Source organism: Nomascus leucogenys, chromosome 12, assembly GCF_006542625.1.
Source record: "Nomascus leucogenys isolate Asia chromosome 12, Asia_NLE_v1, whole genome shotgun sequence".
Classification (NCBI taxonomy): domain Eukaryota; kingdom Metazoa; phylum Chordata; class Mammalia; order Primates; family Hylobatidae; genus Nomascus; species Nomascus leucogenys.
The window spans coordinates 23813504-23834466 of record NC_044392.1 but is presented as its reverse complement, the minus strand read 5'-3'; the positions used below and the strand labels follow the sequence as shown (position 1 = coordinate 23834466).

At 46.5% G+C, this 20963-nt stretch overlaps 1 protein-coding gene across 1 annotated transcript in view; it reads right to left on the bottom strand.

Moving 5' to 3' along the window:
* Positions 1-2138: 2138 nt before the first annotated feature.
* Positions 2139-20963, bottom strand: part of LOC100581889 (protein transport protein Sec16B) — a 40976-nt gene continuing 22151 nt past the window's right edge. The window contains exons 13-26 of the mRNA XM_030823935.1: positions 20502-20619; positions 19117-19228; positions 17256-17361; positions 14568-14708; positions 13279-13383; positions 12370-12445; positions 9895-10194; positions 8977-9044; positions 6149-6301; positions 5879-5977; positions 5361-5472; positions 5155-5234; positions 3218-3313; positions 2139-2600 (exon numbers count right to left, since the gene is read on the bottom strand). Coding sequence (XP_030679795.1) covers positions 2529-2600; positions 3218-3313; positions 5155-5234; positions 5361-5472; positions 5879-5977; positions 6149-6301; positions 8977-9044; positions 9895-10194; positions 12370-12445; positions 13279-13383; positions 14568-14708; positions 17256-17361; positions 19117-19228; positions 20502-20619 — 1638 coding nt within the window. The 3' untranslated portion in view covers positions 2139-2528. The remainder of the gene's footprint in view (positions 2601-3217; positions 3314-5154; positions 5235-5360; positions 5473-5878; positions 5978-6148; positions 6302-8976; positions 9045-9894; positions 10195-12369; positions 12446-13278; positions 13384-14567; positions 14709-17255; positions 17362-19116; positions 19229-20501; positions 20620-20963) is intronic.

Below are 20963 nucleotides of genomic sequence, written 5' to 3'. Positions count from 1 at the left end.
TATGTAACAAACCTGCAGATTGTGCACATGTACCCTTAAACGTAAAGTATAATAATAATAATAATAAAGAAAAAAAGAAAAAATAAAATAAAAGACACTGTAATAAAGTACAGTTGAGCTTTGAACAATGCGGACATGATGGGCACTGAGCCCTGCAAAGTCAAAAATCCACATATGATTTTTGACTCCCCAAAAACTCAACTGCTGATAGCCCACTATTGACTGGAAGCCTTACTGATAACATAAACAGTCAATTAACACATATTGTATATGTTATATGTATTATATACTGTATTCGTAAAGTAAGCTAGAGAAAAAAACATGATTAAGAGAATCATGCCGGGCGCGGTGGCTCACGCTTATAATCCCAGCACTTTGGGAGGCCGAGGCGGGCGGATCATGAGGTCAGGAGATCGCGGCCATCCTGGCTAACATGGTGAAACCCCGTCTCTACTAAAAAAAATACAAAAAATTAGCCAGGCGTGGTGGCGGGCGCCTGTAGTCCCAGCTACTCAGGCGGCTGAGGCAAGAGAATGCGTGAACCCAGGAGGCGGAGCTTGCAGTGAGCCGAGATTGCACCACTGCACTCCAGCCTGGGTGACAGGGCGAGACGCCGTCTCAAAAAAAGAAAAAAAAAAAAAAGAAAATCATAAGAAAGAGAAAATATATTGACTCTTCATTAAGTGAAAGTGGATCATCATAAAGCTCTTGAATCCTCATAGTCTTCAGTAGGCTGCAGAGGAGGAAGAAGAGGGGTTGGTCTTACTGTCTTGGACAGGCAGAGGCAGAATAAAATCCAAGTATAAGTGGACCCACACAGTTCAAACTCAATTGTTCAAGGGCCAACTGTACCTAGCATATACCAGGCCCATTTCTAAGGGCCTAACTCATTTAATTTTTTGCAATGTCCCTATAAGGCAGGTGCTATGATTATTATCATCTTAATTTTATAGATGAGAAAACTGAAATACAAGACAGTGAGATAACCGTGCCCAAAGTTACAGGGTGAGCTACGGATGAGCCAGGATGCAAGACTAGGCAGTGTGGCTCCTGTGAAACACACACTAATGCCACAGCACCACCACTGGATGTCAGCATACCAAACTGAAGGAGCAGCAGCCTTTTAAGGAAAAAAGGGGAACAGCATTTACTAAGGGCCTTCCAGGTGCAAAACATTTATGCATACATTTTCTAATTTAATCTAAGAGGTTACAAACAACTTTTTATGCAACAAAATAGACAACATTTAGTTCAGTTAGTAAAGTGACTGACTTGCATCAGAGGAGCTTTTTGTTCATACTATTTAAATTGGAAAAATAATAACATTAGAGTAGACTTAGAAGTTAAGAGGATCTGTCCCTAGATTCCTCATTAACAAAGGGCTCTTTCCAGCTATTCACACTTGATCACACAATAAAACCATTATTAGAAAGACTTCAGGGAAGAGACCACCAATGTACTTTCTTCCTCTGTAAAAATCAGCCAGAGACAAGCATTTGCTATAAAATTATCTGGGTTTAATTATTATCAACATCAGAACTATAGAACATTAACGTATTAAACCTGTATTTACAATTACATGTACAAAAAAATGTTCTTTGTGAGGAGCAATTTTCAGCAAATCTGACAAACAGCAAGAGTCATTCCTATTTCGGGTTTGAAAAGAGAAATGGAAATTTCCAAGACGCCCCCCTCCTCCCTCTCACTCCAGTGACCCTCTGAACATCAATTTGCAAAGGCCTGAGGTAGAAAGGGAGGTATTAACAATATCAGGCACTCATTCTTCCCCTCTTATGAAAGGGATGAATTTTTAGGTACCGTTTTCCATCACTTATTATACTGATGTGCCATCCATCTGCATCATTAGGTTCAGTAGTTACCATGACAATATGATGCCTACAGCAATCTAACTTGATAGCCACATGCCAGAATGTGAAAAAATAGGACCAGCTAAGAAAGTGAGAGAAATATAATTAATCTGAACCACATTCAAAAAAATGTGCACAAAACTAGGACCAAGAGGGAAACTGCTGAAATATCATTGAAGAGTATAAAAACTTTGCTAAGTAGAGCCACGTATTGGTCTATTACTAAGACAGGAAGAAGTCAAAGTTGGTCTAGAATATTGTTCTGAGCCCCTGCCCCTCCCCCTGCTTCCCATTTCCTGCTACAGGGCCCTGCAGTATCATCTTTGATTCTAGCTGTTAGGGCCCTAATTTCCCCAAGGCTCTCAAGCCACCACCATAAGTGCCACCACCATGTCACTCTGCTCATGTGCAGTCTGCTATTAGACCCAGACTTTCCACCTGATGAAATAATTTCCATCATTCTGAAGCTAATCTTAAGAGACTGAATTGTGCTGTCTTGAGAGATCCTGTCCTCTTGCCTTCTAAGTGCCCAGTGGACGCATCGGGCTAGCACAAACCTCTTGAGGGTCCCAACATGGTAGAGAGGGGCTGGGAGATTGAGAAAAGGAGAGCAAGAAAAGTTGCAGTCCTGGGAGATGAGCCTGGGACGTGTGTTTATTCTCAGCATGGCTGGGTGGGATAGCGACGCTGAGCTAGGCGATTTGGCCGATTCAGGCTAGTGGCCGTGGGCAGCTGGAAAAGAAGAACAAATACTACACTGAGTACAGCCCCAAACATGACTCTGCCCGGGGTTGATTGGACGGATGGAGCTAGGGCACCCTGAGCCTCTGTGTAGAACATTTCCCAAGGTTGTGTTCTAATTGCGTACCTTCACCCAACCCTTCACCTAACTACGGTGAAAAGAAACTTGATTTTTATAAAGAGAGGAGGCCAAATGAGACATTAGCAGAGCTAAGTCTACCCAGGTTGCTGAGGAACAGGGGACTTAGCTTCTCTCAAAGTTTCCAATGATCCCTTCATCCCCAGGACAGAGTGACACTGCACCCACACTACTGATACCAACACCGACTGTGTCTCCCACATCTCAAAGAGCTATTAAAATTTAAACATGATATTAATAGTAACTACATTTATTGACCATTTTCTGGGTTCCAGGCCCTTCATATACGTATCTGTGAGCTAGCTACTACTAACCCCACTTTACAGAGGCAGAAACTGAGACTTGGAGAGGTTAAATAATTGCTCAAGAACTCACATATCGTAAATAGTAAACTGGGATGATAAACCTAGGTCTCCTTAATCCAAAACCTGTGCTCCTGGCCAGCCCCTCCCCCTGAGGGCTTCCTTACCTGAGGCACCTGAGATGGGTTGTAAAGAGGAACAGCCCCTTTTAAGGCAGGTGGAGGAAGAACACCAGGGTTGGAGCAGAGCTCAAAGGAAACACTCTGTGATGGAAAAGCATGGAAAATCCCATCAGTGCCTGCCTCCCAGATTCCAGAATGTTGAGGCCTTCAAGAAGCATATCAGGATTATTTGGTTTTTTCTCGGTGATTTCTTTAAGTTCCTTATCAACTCTCCAAAGGACATGAATAGGCATTTCTCAAAAGAAGAAATGGCCAATAAGCAAATGAAAAAAATGTTCAACATCAATAATAATCAGGGAAATGCAAATTAAAGCCACAGTGAGATACCATCTTACTCCTGCAAAAATTACCATAACTAAAATGTCAAAAAACGATAGATGTTGGCAAAAGGGGACACTTACATACTGCTGGTGGGAATGTAAATTAGTACAACCTCTATGAAAAACAGTATGAAGATTCCTTAAAGAGCTAAAAGTAGAACTACCATTCGATCCAGCAATCCCACTACCGGGTATTGGCCCAAAAGAAAAGAAGTCATTACTTGAAAAATACACTTGCACAAGTACGTTTATAGCAGCACAATTCACAATTGCAAAATGTGGAACCAACCTAAGTGCCCATCGACTAACGAGTACATAAAGAAAATGCAGTATACATATACGATGGAATACACTCAGCCATTAAAATGAACAAAATAATGTCTTCTGCAGCAACTTGGATGGAGCCAGAGGCCATTATTCTAAGTGAAGTACACAGGAGTGGAAAACCGAAAACCATATGTTCTCACTTATAAGTGGGGAGCTATGAGTATGTGAAGACACACAGAGTGACATAATGGACTTTAGAGATTCAGAAGAGGAAGGGTGGGAGGAGGGTCAGGGATAAAAAAAACTACACATTAGGTACAACCCACATCCATGCCAACACTACTTGGATGGTGGGTGTGCTAAAATGTCAGAATTCGCCACTATATAATTCATCTATTAACCAAAAACCACTTGTGCCCCAAAAGCTACTGAAATGTTTTCAAAGAGAACCATATCAGAAGGGTTTCTTAACAGAACTCAGGGAATCTCAAGCAAGCAAACATGGTTCAAGTGGACACAACCAACCCCTGGGTCTGGAGTGGCAATACTGAAAAGAAGAAAAAGCCTCAATAAATTATATTGATACCATCATAAAAAGTAATATAGCCTTCAAAAGGCCTAAAATTCTACAAGAGTTATCTAACCGGACTTAAAGAACTAAAAATGTTTTCCTAGCAATAGATATGAAATCCATACTGATGTGGACAACTCATCAAGAATTTATCACAGCCCTGGCCAAGGTCTCCAGTGAACTCCACCTCCTCCTGGGACAGGGAAAAAGGCAAGTCCCCAGGCTTCCCTCGAGGAAGCCGTTATAGGTTGAACTGTGTTCCCAGAAAAAAAAATCACGTTTGAAGCCCTAACCCCCAGTACCTCAGAAAACATATGTTTGGAGAAACATAAAAATACAACATTTGGAGATGGGGTCTCTAAAGAGGCAATTAACATAAATGGAGGTCATATTGGTAGCCCATTCCAGTATGACTGATGTCCCTATAAGAGGAAGAACTCTGAACACAGACACGCTCAGAGGAAAGGCCGTGTGAAGACATGGAAAGAAGATGGCCGGGCACAAGCCAAGGAAAGAGGTCTCAAAAGACACAACCCTGTGAAACCTGGACCTCAGCTTTCAGCCTGGAGAACTGTGAGAAATTCGGTTTCTGTGGTCTGAGCCTCCGTTCTGTGGTACTTTCTTATGACAGCCTGAGCAAACTAACACAGCAAAGAAGCATTCTTCGGGTTCCCCAGGAGTCAGCACTGCCCACACTGAAGGTTCACTCCTCACACACAGGCATCTGTTGGGGTCCGACGCTCCAGCCTAGGGGGGCTGCTCACCTCAGGTCCAGACAAGCCTCCAACCCCAGCACCCGCAGCTGCTCCCCCGCTGGATGCAGATCCTTGGCCTTCACCCCCACCTGGAAAGCAATGAGTCAGAGCTGTTTCCTCCGCTCAGGACTGGGGGCCCCCACTCCCAGAAGGCACCCCCACCCTTGGGAGCGCTGAGGGGACCACCCATGGCCCAGAGACTGAGGTGATGGTACCTGTGCCCCTGGAGAAGGCGCTAACAGCCAGCAGAGGTGGGGACTCAGGGGAAGATGTCAGTGAGAGGCCCAGGCCAGCCTGGTGGGGAGAAGATGCTCTGGGGGTCTCCTGCTTTGTGGAGAAGGAAAGGCAGCATTGGCGACATTGGCAGTTAACAAAACTGATGCCCGCCAACTTGTGTTCCCACACTCACGATGGCGGCCTTGCCACAAACTGCTGCTGGGCACTCCCCAAAACCCCCTCTCCTCATCTCACTCTTCCACCCAACAATCCACACTAGCTCCCTACTGCCGACCCTCTGAAGTTACATTTCTTCATCCTAACTTTTTAAAGCTTTTTTAATCTGCCTTTGCCCTCACAGGACCCATTCATTTCCCACCATCTCCCATCACAAAACCTCTGTCTCGTGTGGCCTGGGGTAGAGTCAGGTGCCAGCTCTGAGAGCTCCTAGGTGCTGAGGCAGCTCCCTCTGAAAGGCCCACGGAGAGGGGCATCCTCCCCCTCCCACAGAGCCTACCTCAGAGTCAGGGCTGTCTGAGGAGTCCTCGTCTCCAGAGGGGGATGCGTTCTTGGTGGGCTTCGATCGAAACCAGCTGAACCAGCCAAACCCGGAGCTCTGGAAGGCGAAGAGGACATTTTATGACCTGCAGGTTTGCTTCTCCCCCGACTATGAGGTTAACCCGCCCCCATGTGACCATCAGAGCCCAGACTTCCAAGTCTGCACCACCCTCGAGGAAGGGAATGGCAGGGGAAGGAAGGTAGGGGAGAGAAGAACAAGTCCCTCCACCTTTGTATGCTCCTTCCCATCTCCGAGCTTGCCTCTCTGGGCAGTATTTCGGGGAGAGTTTTTATCAGCCTCGTCAGAGGACTCCTTCTCATCCTCCTTGGCTGAATTGGTGGAACTCTCAGAAATACTTCGTGCTCTAGCAGCCAGTGGTGTCTGGAATTAAAGAAAGAACTCACATTTGCAAGGCACTTGACAGGTTACCAAACACATGCGCACATACTCCCTCACCTGACCTGCTCAGAAGGCAGTGGGATTGTGTCTCAGGATCATATTGTACTGAAGAGGAAGAAAGGCTCAGTCATGAAAAATGACTCGCTGAAGGTCGCAGGATAAGGTGGGAGCCCAAGCCCATGTTATCCCTCATCCTACAGACCTTTGTCTGGTGTGCCACCTCTCCAGAAACAGAGTTTTCAGAACTATGCCAAGGCCTGGAGTAGGGGGTATGGACTGCTACTGCTGGAGATGAAGAGGGCCAGAAAACACCCCACAGAGGCCCACAAGCCCCCCGCCAAAAAATCAGAGAATGTAGCAACCACCAAACATAACTCATCTTAGAGCTCATTTCCTAACAGACTTGCTCAAGATCAACTGTGAACATATGCACCAGAGGGGGGTAAAATACGCCCACATCCCTTTACATTAACTTTTTTTTTTATTGTGGTAAGATAGATACAGCATAAAGCTTGCCATTTTAACTATTTTTAAATGTACAATTCAGTGGCAGTAAGTATACACACAGTGTCGTACAACCATCACCACTAGCCGTCTCCAGAACTTTTTCATCATCCCCATTACATAACTCCCCATCTCCCCTTCCCCCAGGCCCTGGTCACTGCCATTCCACTTTATGTCTCTGAATTTGCCGATTCTATGTATCTCACATAGGTGGAGTCATACGACATATTGCCCTTTTCTGTAATATTTACATTTTTTACTCTCAATAAAGCACAATTGATACAAACCTTTGGTAATACTTTGGGAATATAAAGAAAAAAACTTTATTTTTTATTCAAATGAATATAATGTTGATTTTGTGCCAGGCACTGTTCTAAGGGCTTTATATGTAGTGATTCATTTAATCCTTACAATAGTCCTGTGAGCTAAGTGGTATTATCATCTCATTTTATATATGAGAAAACTAAGGCACAGAAAGGTTAAGCAACCTGTATCAGGTCACACAGCTCGTAAATGGCACAGCAAAGGTTAAAGGCTGTCTGGCTTTCCTTCTAGGAATTTCTCCTAAGTGAATGATTCAAGACATAGACAAGAGCTTATACACTAGGATGCTCAGCACTGTGTGTTATATATGAGTGAGAAAAGGAAGGAGGAATGGAGGGAGGGAGGGGAAAGGACACAACACTCATAATGATTAACGACAGCATGGGAACGATCAACCAGAATGCGAGCTCCTTACCATGGTCGTGGAGGGCCCGGAAGCTTACCTCTGCCGCCCTCCAGCCTTGTTTCTCAGCCCTCCTCCCTACTGCTCCCCACTCTCAGGGCACAGTGGCTCCCTTGCTCTCCCTTAACTACACCAAGGGAGCCACTGCAGGGCCTCCAGTCCTGCTGTTTCTCTGCCTCGAACACCTTTCCCCTAGATATTCACCTGACTCCTTTCCATGCTCCACCCCGATCTCCACTTGAAGGCCTCCTCAGAGACACCTTCCTTGGCCACCCCTCTGAAGTGAGCCGCCTGGCGCATACAGTTGTCTATTTTTAGTCACTTCCGCTAGACTTGGGCGCCTGAGGTTGGGCTTGGTCTGACGTGCTGATGCCTCCCCAGCCCCGTGACAGGGCCTGGCACATTGTAGGAACTCAGTGAATATTTCGAATAAATGAATGAATAGCGCTACTTTCATAAAATCATTTTGTCATGCCAATATTAAAAATCATATTTATGAATGACATAGAAAAATCTCATTATATAGTGTTAAGTAACAGGAAATAAAGCTTTGCATACATATGTTCTTAGCCATTTAAAAACATGTATATGTATATAATGTATATACAGATATACACATATGTGTGTATATATATGTATATATAGAAAAATAGTGTAAGAAAAGAAAAATATTTTGACTGTTGGATTGAGTGATATTTGGTTCTTTATATGATACTTCACTATTAGATTTTTCTATAATAATAATGTACCACTTCAGTCAGGAAAAAAAAAAACGGAAAAACATAGAAGTTTGTTAAGACCTGTACCCCTGTTTTTCTACTTTTAAAAGTTATAGGAAGTAACCCTCCAACCAGGAGAAGCTGACCCTCCAACCAGGAGAAGCTGAAGAACACCTTAGGTTTGGGACCAACGCTGCCCATTGCTGAGGGTAGGGGTGTGTCCAACCAAAGCCAGATAGAATGATTCATCAGACATGGTCACCTCCAGGACCTTACAGCCTAACTGAGGAGAAAAGACAGGCAGGCACTGTCACAGCTACCACAGATCTTTCTTTGAAATAAAGCCAGGTAAAAATTAAAACAAGGAAATATCAACAGTCTTCCATGGCAGGACAGGGTAGGATGAGTGTTTTGTGCAGCACTGAGAAGATATCAGAGGTAACAGAGATCTGAGAGGCCAAAACCAACCAGCTCAGTTGCTCCCTCTCTCCCCATGGACACAGGTTTGTGGAGCTGAGTGTAAACAAGAACACAGCCTCCCGCCCAGCTCCCAGGAGTTGGTATAGGAAGAGGCAAGGCGAGATGTGGAAGAGAAAGCTGCTGCAACACTGAGGAGGAGCTTGCATGTGGCCGGGAAACCAAGGCAACCAGTAAAAACCAGAAGCGTTTGAGTGGGCAGTGGCATCTTTTATGCTGTGCGCTCTCACCTGTGGTTTGGAAAGGACCTCTTGGCCATCAGGAGGCTGGGAGGTTTCTTGAGACACTGTATTCTCTCCTGCGTCACAAACAGAAATGGAAATAGCAATTGGAAGTTGTGCTTTTCCCATCTATCCTGAAGAAGGGTCACTGGGACACAATCAGCTTTCTTAACTGCAGCAGAAGCTCGGAGCCTATAAGCCCAAGCCAGTCACAGCAGATACGAAGAATGCTCATGTAGCTCATCTCAGTCCCAGCCACCCCAGGACATGCTGTTCAACTCATCCTCTACTTCCAAAGCCACCCTTCAGGAACCTTGGAAATCAGAGCAACATCAAGCTAGATCACAGGGATCCTCCACCACCTTCCTCTCCATCTGAGCCTCCATCTTGGACAGGACCTAATCCTGGAAGGTCTAAGAGCTAATCATTCTAGGTGGCTTCCAGCATCTCCCTGGCATTGCTCAGCATTGCTCACCCATACTCAGCCCTTGTTGTCGAAGGTCTGATGGGCCTGAAGAAACTTGGGACCAAGACAGAAACATGGGTTTCTGCTGGAGACCCTGATAGTAAGCTCTTGAGTGCAGGATGATTGGAGAAAGAGAAGTTGGCCTATATTTCTCCACCCTGTAATCTCTCTCCTAGAAACTATGTAATCATTTGGATGGCAGGAGTGGCTCCATTTGCCCTGCTGTACCCAGTGGAGAGACGGACTGGGCCGGAAGATAACAGTCTCCTTCAGATATATGCAAAGCACCAATACAGTGGCTGAAAACTAGCAGGCCCTCCGTAACAGGCACACAGCCACGCATCTGTGTCTTTCCCAACTCCAACCCTACCTCCTCTGACTGGTCCCAGCACCTCCCTTTCCTGCTTCCTCCCCACCCAGACCCTACACTCAACGTGGCCACCCTAGCTGCCAGGTCTTACCAGGGCCCAGGTGTGTCTGCAGCGTTTCCTCCCAGACTGTTCCTCCAGGGGCCTCTGTCACTGCCACGCTGCTGCCAGTCCCTGGTAGGTGGGTGTCAGGAACTGAGTAAAAAGGCCTTGGTGTCCCTGTCTGCCCTGCACCCCCTCCTGCTGGGTAGGAGCCCGGCTGGAGGGGGAAGGGCTGCTGTGGGCTAGGCTGGAGCAGGGAGGTCTGCTCAGGTGTCAGCCACAGAGCTGAGCGGTACTCAGGGGCTTCAGAGTAGCTTTGACATCCAGAAAAGTCCTGGTAGAAAGTGTTTTCTAAGGACATAGAACAAAGGTAAAGAAGTCAGACCTGAAATGCGACATTTGCATACTGATCACACCAGAAGCATTCCTGCTCATGTCTTCTTTGGAAAGCAGTCACAAGGATGAGCTGTCTAATGTGGCTTCCAGTAACGTGATGACAAGTAAAACACACAGTGTTCGTAACATCCTCACTGCTGTTTACAGAATTGTTTCCTTCACTAGTGTACCCTAAAAATAAAATCCTAAGCTCCTCCATTGACTTAACAGACCCCTTTTGGCCAAGGGGACCCCAGAAAAACCTTAAAAACTGAGTTCTCAGCCATGACGGGATGGGAGGTGAGACACCCTTCATTATACTCCCTCTCTTCTGCAGTTTAGACACAACTGACCAGCATTAATGTTAAAACAGAGATCTTAAGACTAACAGAAAAGACTCTTGGTAGCCGTAAGATACCAAACTGTACACAGAACCTAAAGCCCTGCCAGGCAAAGTTAAGTCCCGCACCCCTACACCTTAAGAATAAACTGTGTTCTCATGGCCACAAGGTTTTTTTCTCTAGCAGCTCAACAAGCACTGGCCTCGAGATGAGCAATGTTAGAACAATTACAACTCATTCCGTTCACAAATGCTGACTAAATGAGCCCCTGTTCCATCAGCCATAACCACAGCTTTGATTGGACAAGACTGATTTCAGTAACTTTCTCCAGATAAGAGGACCACCAACCATGAACTGGGTCTGGCCAGTTTACAGAGGCTCCCCACTTGAGTGCTTCTGCGTCCCGAAAAGACCTTTTGATGCATAGGGCCTAACTGTAATACACTTAGAGGATAAGTCTCCACCCCAAGGTGAACATGGGTCATGTGTTACACGCATATTAGTTCATTATCCATGTGTGAGGACCTCCTTTGTGAATAGTCACAGTTCCTCCTATAACCTGTTAAATATGTATGTTTGATCAACCCATTCAACTTAAATTCTTGTCTTACCTCTCCTTCCCTCAAAGTGCCTGGCTATACTTCCCAGCCTGCAGGATGGCCACCTTGCAGGATGGAACCCTTTGGAAGAAATAAAGTCTCCTTTCCAAATGTACACATTGTATGACTTTTTTTTAAGTTAACACAGCCTTGCATGATCTCTGAGCCTCTAGCCAGTGGGTTGGGAGGGCTGAAATTACCATCCTATCTAACTCTACACCTTTTTATTTTTTGATAAATTATTTCTTCTTTAAGGACTTCCTAATGGACATGGGTATTTAAAACTCAGAAAGCTTCCAGCTAAAAACCCAAATCAGACCACAGAAATCATGGCTTTGTTCTTAAAGAATCAGAGTACATTTGCCCTGGAAAAGACCTGACTGGTAACATAAACTAAGGTGTGGACCTATAACATGATTGGTCACAGGACTGGCAGGGGTGGCCAACCCGCCTGCTCCACTGGGCACCAGGGCATCAGGAGGCAGGGCTGTGGGGAAGCACCATCCACAGGCACCCAGCCTGGCTCTCCTCCACCCCCCACCTTTACAGATCCTGCTACACAGTGAGAAACAGAAGCCAAGGCTTGCCCTGCCCATCCTTCCCTTTGCTCATGCCTGAGGAAGGGCACAGGGCTAGGAAGAGACGGGGGCCCTTTCCTGGCCCTACTGCAGGGGGACCTTGGGGAAAGGGTACGGAGTTAACCAGGGATATGGTGCCTGCCAACACACCATTCGGAAGCATCCCAAAGGAAGAGTAGAGATGCCATGAAAACATTGAAACATACTTATTCCACAATCATCTGGCAATCACTAGCTCAAAACTCTTAAGGACTTCCGACATCCCCAGCACTCACATAAGATACAGATGAACCACAATCTCTGGACTCAAGAAATGTATCCAGCTGGAGAGAAGTTATTAACGTAGGAGAAAGAATTGGCTAACAATACAGTGCAACACAAAAAACACTCAGGTATTTAAAAACCTGAATCGTGAAGCAGAAGCTCTCAGACTGAGGGAACTTAGAAGTGTTAGGGATGTGTGAGGCTGGCAGGAGCTGGGTGGAGGAGGCGCCTGGACAACAGGGCAGACTTACACAGGCAAGGCAGGCACCCTGGGAAGCAAAGGGCGAGTGTTTTCGTAAATTACTTTGTCTCGTAGAATCAGATCCTGAGCGTCAGCTATGTATATGCTCAGTTCATCATTTTGGGTACCTGTTGTTGTTCCTCTGGCTCCCGAAACATCTGAGCGAGTAGGATGAGGATCCCCGATGTCTCCTGCTACCTTTTGCTATTTAAAATAAAGTAAAATTCCTTTTAAGCAGCACAAAGGAAAAACAAGAACAGAGAAACAAAGTGATTCAAAACTTAAGCCAAAAAGAAACTTCCAGTGGGAATGACAAGGTAAGGGAAACGCTTGTATGCTTAAGGGCCTGGGGGGTCATATGGACAGGGCTCCCAGCTCTGCCCAGAGCAGGCAGAGATGGCTGGAGACCAGAGTCATCCACCCTCCCCTGAAGGAAGGAGCGCATGGAAAGAACTAAACTGTAGGCCTCAGCACGTGCAGCAGATAGAAGGGGTAGAGGCTGTGTGTGCTTTAAAAAAATCCACCCTGTCTTTTCTTCAGAGCAGAATGGGAAAAAGAAAATGGAGGAGGCCCTATTCCAATTACTGTTCCAATTACAACCAGCAGCTTTTGCAATTGTCAGAACAAAAAAGAAAAGGCCCGGAAGTCTTTTAAGCAATTGCCCCACATTACATGAAAGTGACACTGGTCCACTGTGATCCATTGTTCCTAGCGGAGATGGGGAAGCTTTGATGGTCATGAAACATATTCTCTGGGGCCTCAGGGAAGGATGGCAAGAGTGATTGGGAAGAACGCCCCACCGTGTCACATGCGAACATAGGAAAACGCTTCCACACAGGGGACAAGCACAGGCAGGGAAGCTGGGTTCCACGCCTTGCGCAGACACCAACTGTGCCTCATGGGTGATGGGAGAGACCAGGGCGAGGCATGGGGACCAGGGACTTGCTAATGTCAGCACCTACCTGTTCCATGCCTAGGGGAGGGAAGAGGGAAATAAAAGCCAATTCCCCCAGTGCCCTGGCTCCAGCCCCACTCACCTCCAGCTGCCTCCGAAGTTGCACTAGCCAATCTGGCTCCAGGTCCCTGTCTCCACTGCGGCTTTCTAAAACCAGAGGATCTGACAGCTTCAGTTTCTCTGCTAGCTGTGCCAGGTTTCCAGATGGGTTAGGGGCAGAAAGTAAGAGAGAGGAGAGGAGAGAGAGGGAAGAGAAATGGAAAGACAACGGGGAAGAGAAAACAAGGAAAAAGGAGAAAGAGAGCCTTAACTCACTTGTAAATTACATTATAAAAAATAATCGAAAAACAGCAAATTCAGCAGATATCCTCCCAAAATTGCAACATAAATAAACAACCCGTCTTGGGTGTTAGATTCTAAATAAAATATGAGGAGAAACAGTTACTCAGCTTCATTTCTCCGCAAAGCTGTCTGCTCTGTAACAGCGTTTCTCAAACTTAAGGTATACATAGGCATTTTGTTAAAATTCTAATTGTAAACTTGTTAAAATGCTAATTCTGATTCCATACATCTGGGCAGGGCCTAAGAGTTTGCACTTTCAACCAGCTCCCAGGTGATGCTAATGTTGCTTTGTACGTCAAAGATTTATTCCATAAACAAGTTTTAGTTACCAAAACTTTTCTAATAATTCATTCTGGATCCCTGAGCTCCTTGCAACCATCAACCTGTTGGCAGAAACTTCAGGGTATGGGGAGGCTCACCACCACACAGTTTATAGGTTAAAGAATCCAGCACTTGGGCCTCATCTAAGGCAAAGCAAAAATGCAAGGGTAGGCTGCTTTTACTCTCTAGCTAATGGAGTTTTCTTCAATTAATTGAAGCAACTATTGCTTGATTGTTGTTTTCTTTCCTAGGAACTAAAGGTTGATATGTTTTTGTTTTCTATTTTAAATGTATCTCACATGTAATAAAATACACCATGCATTTAAAAGCATTTTAATAAGGATTATTTACTCTTTTAATCACTAAAATATATTTTCTAAGCCCAGCTTTTATAATTAGAATGGTTCACCATAGCATGTAGTTTTACTGTACCGGAAAAGCAGATGCAAGAATGAATTTCTCGAGTAACACACACATGGTTTCCAGTCTCCAATCCCACCACCGCCCGCCCAGAGAGGATCCTTCCTTGTGTAGTGATGGGCCTCTGCTTATCGCATCTGGGCACGCATACATGGTCAAAGACGGCCATGGGCTCCAATTTTACGGCATGTTCAAAGAAGATGAAATGTAGAGTCTAAGCTGCTCTACGATGGCTTTCTCTGAATAGTGAAGATAAAACAACTGCACAGAACCCTTTGAGAGGCTCACCTTGATGAGTTCCACTAATAGCACAGGGTGACTGCTCTCTCCCTGACTCAAGATAGCTGCACCAATGGCTTCGCAGTAATGCAAGGCCTGGGACACGAGGCCGTAATCTGCCAGACGGGAAGCATAAAGGAGCTTATACACCTGTGAAGAGAAAAGAGTCAGTGACTAGTCCATCCAGGCAGGGAGAGAAAGAGAGAGAAATGTAGATAAGACTTCTTGGAAGTCAGCTGTCAGTTTCCGCTAACTCTGGCATCCAAATACCAAGAGGCTTGTGCCATTTGGAGCATTTTATCTATGCACGGGCACAATTCCAAATCCAGCCTGCAGTTCCTGCATTACAGAGAAAAGAACAGGAGTCTCATCCGCTCAACCTTCCTAGGTCCTGGTCACCATGCAAAGTGCACTGGAGTCCTTATTTATTGGGTAGCCCACATATCCAGAGAGCCTGATGTATAGGCACAGGACCAGGCACAAGAGGGACATTAAAAGAAGCAAAAATAACCTGGGTGCAGTGGCTTATACCTTGGGAGGCCGAGGCAGGCGGATCACTTGAGGTCAGGAGTTTGAGACCAGCCTGGCCAACATGACAAAACTCCGTCTCTACTAAAAATACAAAAATTAGCTGGGCGTGGTGGCATGCACCTGTAGTCCCAGCTACTCGGAAGGCTGAGACAGGAGAATTGCTTGAACCCAGGAGGCGGAGGTTCCAGTGAGCCGAGATCATGCCACTGCACTCCAGCCTGGGTGACAGAGTGAGACTCTGTCTCAAAAAAAAAAAAAAAAAAGAAGAAGAAAAAGAAGAAGCAAAATTAGACCCTAGTGCAAAGGGCATAAAGCTGATGGAGAGTACTAAGAAAAACAAGTAAGTGCTCATGAAAGCATGAGTGGCAGGGCAGGATCAAGTATGAGGGCTTTGGTATCAGACCCACCCCAAGTTCAAATAAAAGCTCCATGCAAGTTGTGAAACATTGGGCTAGTTACCTCATCTCTCTGTGCCTCAGTTTCCTCTCTACAACATGGGAATACTACTACTACCTACTCCCTTGGTTGTTATGGAGATTAAATGAGATAATTCAGGTAAAGTACTGAGAACAAACAGCATGCAAGAGATGTGGGCCCACAGCATGTTACCCTTCCAGGCCTCCGTTTTCTCTTTTGTAAAAGAGAGTTAATCATGCCTACCTCACGGGATTCGAAACAATACACAAGAAGTGTAACACCACAATGCGGGGCACGAAGAAGCTAATCTCATTACTCTCAGCCCCAAGCAGCACCAAAATAACTCACAGGTGGGATGAATAAAGAAGGGAAAGTAAAAGAGACCAAAGAGCCGGTCGAGGAACTGCAAAGAGGAGCTCATGGGGCAAGGTTTTGCTAGAAAAGGTGAGTCTTTGGCAAAGCCCTTAAAAAAGAGAAGATGCTATAGGACAAATGCCTAATGCATGCGGGGCTTAAAACCAAATGACAGGTTGATAGGTGCAGCAAACCACCATGGCATATGTATACCTATGTAACGAACCTGCATATTCTGCACATGTATCTCGGAACTTAAAGAAAAAGAAAAAGAAGATGCTAATTGGGCCATTTCTCTATGACACAGGAATTCACCTTCAAGGCTTTGTGATGTGTGTGCATGTTGTTGTAATTGTTGTTGCTGCTGCTGCTGCGTGTACCCTTGACACCAAGCACTGAAGGAGAAACAAGGAATCGCTGGAAAATGTCTCTACCTAAGTAAGATAACTAAGGTAGGAAGATAAGGTACCTGTGCATGAAAGGCAAGAAAACACAAGGCAGCGTGAGCTCGGTGTCAGTGGGGGGCCCTGGATTCAGCTGTGGGAGCCACACTGTGCCTGCCATGGCTTCAACGCTGAAAGCAGTTGCTGTGTGCCAGGTGCCGTTCTCGAGCATTAAAGAAACTAACTCGATTTCATGCCAGCTCCATTACAAGGCACCACTCTCATCCCATTTTACAGCTGAGACCACTGAAGGCTGCCATCTCAGTCATACTCATAGGTGTGGCCCAGGTAGCCTGCATGGAGGAAGGGATGGTGCTGGACGTCAGAGCTCACGGAGGATTTAGACGGGGGGAGGACACGATGTCAGCACTGTGTTTACGAATGTAAGGTGACAACGGCATCATGTAGAAACGTTAAGAGAGGGCAGAAACCACAGTATGGACACCACCCACACAGCTGATGCTCTGAGAGGGACGAAGAAGGGTGAGGGCCAGGGCTGAGCACAGAGGGATGTCCAGAGGTAGAGGACAGAGGAGTTCAAAAGAGGCCCGAGAAGGAGCACGGAGCAGACGGAGGGTGAGCAGACACTGGGCTGGGCCTGCGCTCCCACTCCCTCCCACAGGACAGCTTCGGAGGCTCAGAAGAAGGGAGAGCTGTCTGGAGAGACGGGGAGAAGGAGCTGACAGCAGGAGTGAGGCGCGGGCCAGGGCGGCAGGCAGGACGTTCAAACGTCAGCAGTGAGGCCTCTGCAAGGTTTTGCCTTCATATTATAAAACGCAGACTTTTAGGGGACATAAAAAGAAATCCTACACCCTCCCACGCTTAAGCTAATGAGGAAAAGTTCAGTAGATAACTTAGCCCCAGGTACTAAGTGCCAAAAAGCAAAGCTGCAAATACAGCTGCCTGCAGCTGCCTGACAGTGACGGTGGTGGCCTCATCTGGGCTCAGTTACCTGGAAAGAAGGGATGAAGGATTTGGGGCGGCCCAGCATCTGACAGTACTCGAAGATTTCCGTCCTCTGGATTGCCTCAGTTGTTGCAAATTTCAAAAACTCTTGACTAAAACCAGGGAATAACAATAAAAGAGATTGAGGTGTCGGGGGCATGGGAGTTAAATCCTAATGGCTCTCCAAACACCAGCTGCAGCCTTTCATGGGGGAGTTTCCATCCTGGGCTGATCCCTGCGGTGGCTTCAAGAGAAGGAGGAGACTCTAGGCTCCCAGAGTGAGTGTTTCACCTCCTCTCCCTCTCCCTCCTTGAGGCTGAGGAAGGAACAAAACAGAACTCTGCACCAGAGGCGCTGGGAGGCGGAGGCTGTAGAAAGTAGGGGTCACCTGCCTTCTTGCTGAAGGGTAACTCAAGGCAGGCTACCTCAAAGGACACTGGGCCCTACTCTTAAACACACAGAGAGCTGGCCCCCATGCCCATAAAGCCTGTCATGTACCTGTGAAGGGCACCCCTAGTTTGAGCAAACTCGCACAAAAGAGGGGAGCCATGTAACACTCCGGGAGCATGGCATGAGACCAAAAGGCATGGCAGAGCAGGCAAGGACTGCTGAGCCAGAAATCAAACAGGGGTCCTTACATTGGATGTTCATTCCACCAGTGAGGATGGGACTGAGTGAATGTGATCTGGTCAGGGCAGGTGGTAGGCACAAGAGTCTCATGTGACCCAAAATTTCTCCCATCAACATCTTGCCATGGTGTTTAAAAATCACAATCACAAGGTTATTCCTGGGGGGTAGGACTTTATTTCCAGGAATTTCCTCATTCAACATAAACCAACATAAACATAGGAGGGGAGACATATTAGCCCATACACACTTATTGTACATTCGGCACAGAAGGGATTCTTTGACAAGCCAGCCATGTGCTGTCAGAGACCAGGTACCTGGAAGGAACAGGCAATGAGCTGGGTATGTTGCCTCAGCGGTAGGCAGTGTGATGCAACAGTTATAAGGGCTTTGCAGCCTGACTGCCTGGATTCCGAGTCCAACTCACCCACACCCTCGCTGTACCATCTGAGACAAGTTATTTCATCTCCCTGTGCCTCGGTTTCCCTCCTCCATAAGTGACGATTAAAATCTTTGCTTCACTTCACTTCTTCATAGGGTAAATGTGTAATAAGTAAAGGAAATAGTGCAAAGAAAATGCCTGGCACAACGTAAGAGCTTAGTGACTCTTAACTCGTGTGGGGAGGGAGATAGAGAAATACAGAACCGGGAGGGCCTCTAGGGAGCAAATCGTTCTGTCCGCGCATTCATTCACTGAGAGCCGACCGAGGGCCTCCTGCGGGAAAAGCCTAATGCTATGGCCAACAGAGAATGTCACCAGTGGGACTCTAAGTAGCTTGTGCACCAAGTCATTGTAGGGATGCTAGGGTCCCAAATAGGGACTAAACATAAACTTCTTCCATTTTCCAGTTTTGCCTGGGGTGGGCTCTCAGAACAGGCCCAGGGCTGCCTAACACGGACTCACAAGCCTCCACACGCAAAACGTTTTTTTGAAGGAACAAAGTAAGCTTGTGGAGCCAGGGTGCCACCCAGTGGCCAAACGGCACAATACCACACAAAGGCATCAGCCCACCTCTTTGCAGAGCAGGACCTGGGGCCTGAGGCCCCCACCGATGCTGTAATGTGGGGCCCATGGGGCATCTCCTTGCACAGACCTGCACAGATAACAATCCCAGATAAGGGAGCCAGCGGTAGCTGAAATTCACATGAGAAAATGAAAAATTGATCCATAAAACCCAACAAGGGCTAAAACAATCCCTTGGAAAATGTCCTTACTGTTTCCTTTCCCCCAGGTCACATACCTGTGGCTGCTGCCCAGCAAGACCAGATGGTCTGTCTTCACGGTGTAGTGGCCAAAGGGCACGTGAGCCATGAGGTAGCAGAAGTGGGCTGCCTCCACAAGCCCCTTCCCAGCTGCGGGAGGAAGAGAATAAGACTCAGTCACGGAGCGCACCCGTGTGGGGAGCCATCATATGGGTGGGATAGGAGACAGATGGAAGAGTGGCCTCGGGGGTCAGAGGGGAGAAGCCACATGGGACTAAATGAATGAGCCTTTCATAGCATGAGTCACAGACCCCCAAACCCCACTCCTCCTCCCACCAGCCCGTGTGGCCTCAGACGTTACATTTCTCTTCAGCCAGAATAAGGCACGATTTCACCTTCTCCCTAAAGGATTTTTTATGAGGAATTCTCTAAACCATTTGAGTCTTTCCTCAGGGTGAAAAAATGAGTTTGAAATGCCTGCACCTGAGCAAAGAAGGCGACTACTGGGAGTGGCCATTCTTAAACTAGGCTTCCTGAGGCACCATTGCTTTCCCTGCTAAAGTCAAACATAAAAATCACATTAATTACCAACATGTTTTGAAATGTTCTCCCATACATTTTCCACTGCCTCAAAATTGAGTTAATTGAACTAGATACAATACCTAGCACAGTGCCTGGCCCCCAAGAAGGGCTCAACAAACATTAGTTCCATTCTACTCAAGGTGCTGCATGGCCTCCATCTGACTTGGCACAACCTTACCCATAGCTATTAAAGTTTAACAGAGCAATATTTTAAAAAGCCCCATGGGAGCACCATGATTTCTAGATGCTCTGCTTCTTGGCTAAATTTGAGAACCACTGATCTGGAACACTCAATAGCCCCTAAGTGTTTATAAGGCCACATTCACAGAGAGATGATAGAAAGACTACAGGGTTAAACCCAGAGTGGCTCAGGCAAAAACAGAATTTCCTATCTGATTGAACTGGGTCACTGAGAAATTTACAGCAACAGGAGGCAAGGTGTCCTATGCGTTAACTCCATCCATAGGGGAATCTGACCCAGGGCTAGAAAATCAGCTGCTGAGAGGAGTCTCCTACGGCAGCAGAACACCAAGTCTCAGGGGCCTGGCCTGCATTCACTCACAGCAGAAATTCTGTGAAACAGAGAGGCAAGAAGGACATGTGTTTCTCTGGAGTTTCTTTCCCCAAAACATGGAGGCTTCTGGGTCCAGGAAAAGCCTAGGGCACAGACTCTGGCCCTACCTAGAATCTGAGAATCTAAGAGCAGGATGTTTAAAGCTGACCTGGATGGGGAGGGGAGGTGAGGGGAGGCACAGGGAGAGGAGGTGAGGGGAGGGACAGGGAGGGGAGGGGAGGGGAGGGATAGGGAGGGGAGGGGAGGGGCAATGCTGGTGTCGCTTACCCAGGGTGTCCCCGATGGCAACAATCGCACGCTGATACAGCTCTGGGTCCCCAGCCTGATTCGACAGAATCACAGCCAAGTGAGGCCTCCAGTCTCCCCACTGCTTTTCTCCACAACACTGAAAAGCACCAGAAAAAATAACTTAAATGTACAATCATTTAAGAATGGCCACATGTACATAAAGAAGGCTGTTATCTATTTCCTGGTTCAGAAGCGGTCAGAGAATGCCCACTCTACCACCTGCAATGCTGCCATGCTGCCATTCATTGATTTAGAGTTCTCATCTTTAAAAAAGTAAAACTGTCAGAAGGACACAGACAGATACGTGTACATGCATACATACATACATACATTCACAGGGATATTGGAAAATGGATAAATAAAATGACACTGCTCACTTACTATTTTTCACATTTCTCCCCAGTGCCTGACCCCCAAATAGCTAGAAACAAAACTCAGAAA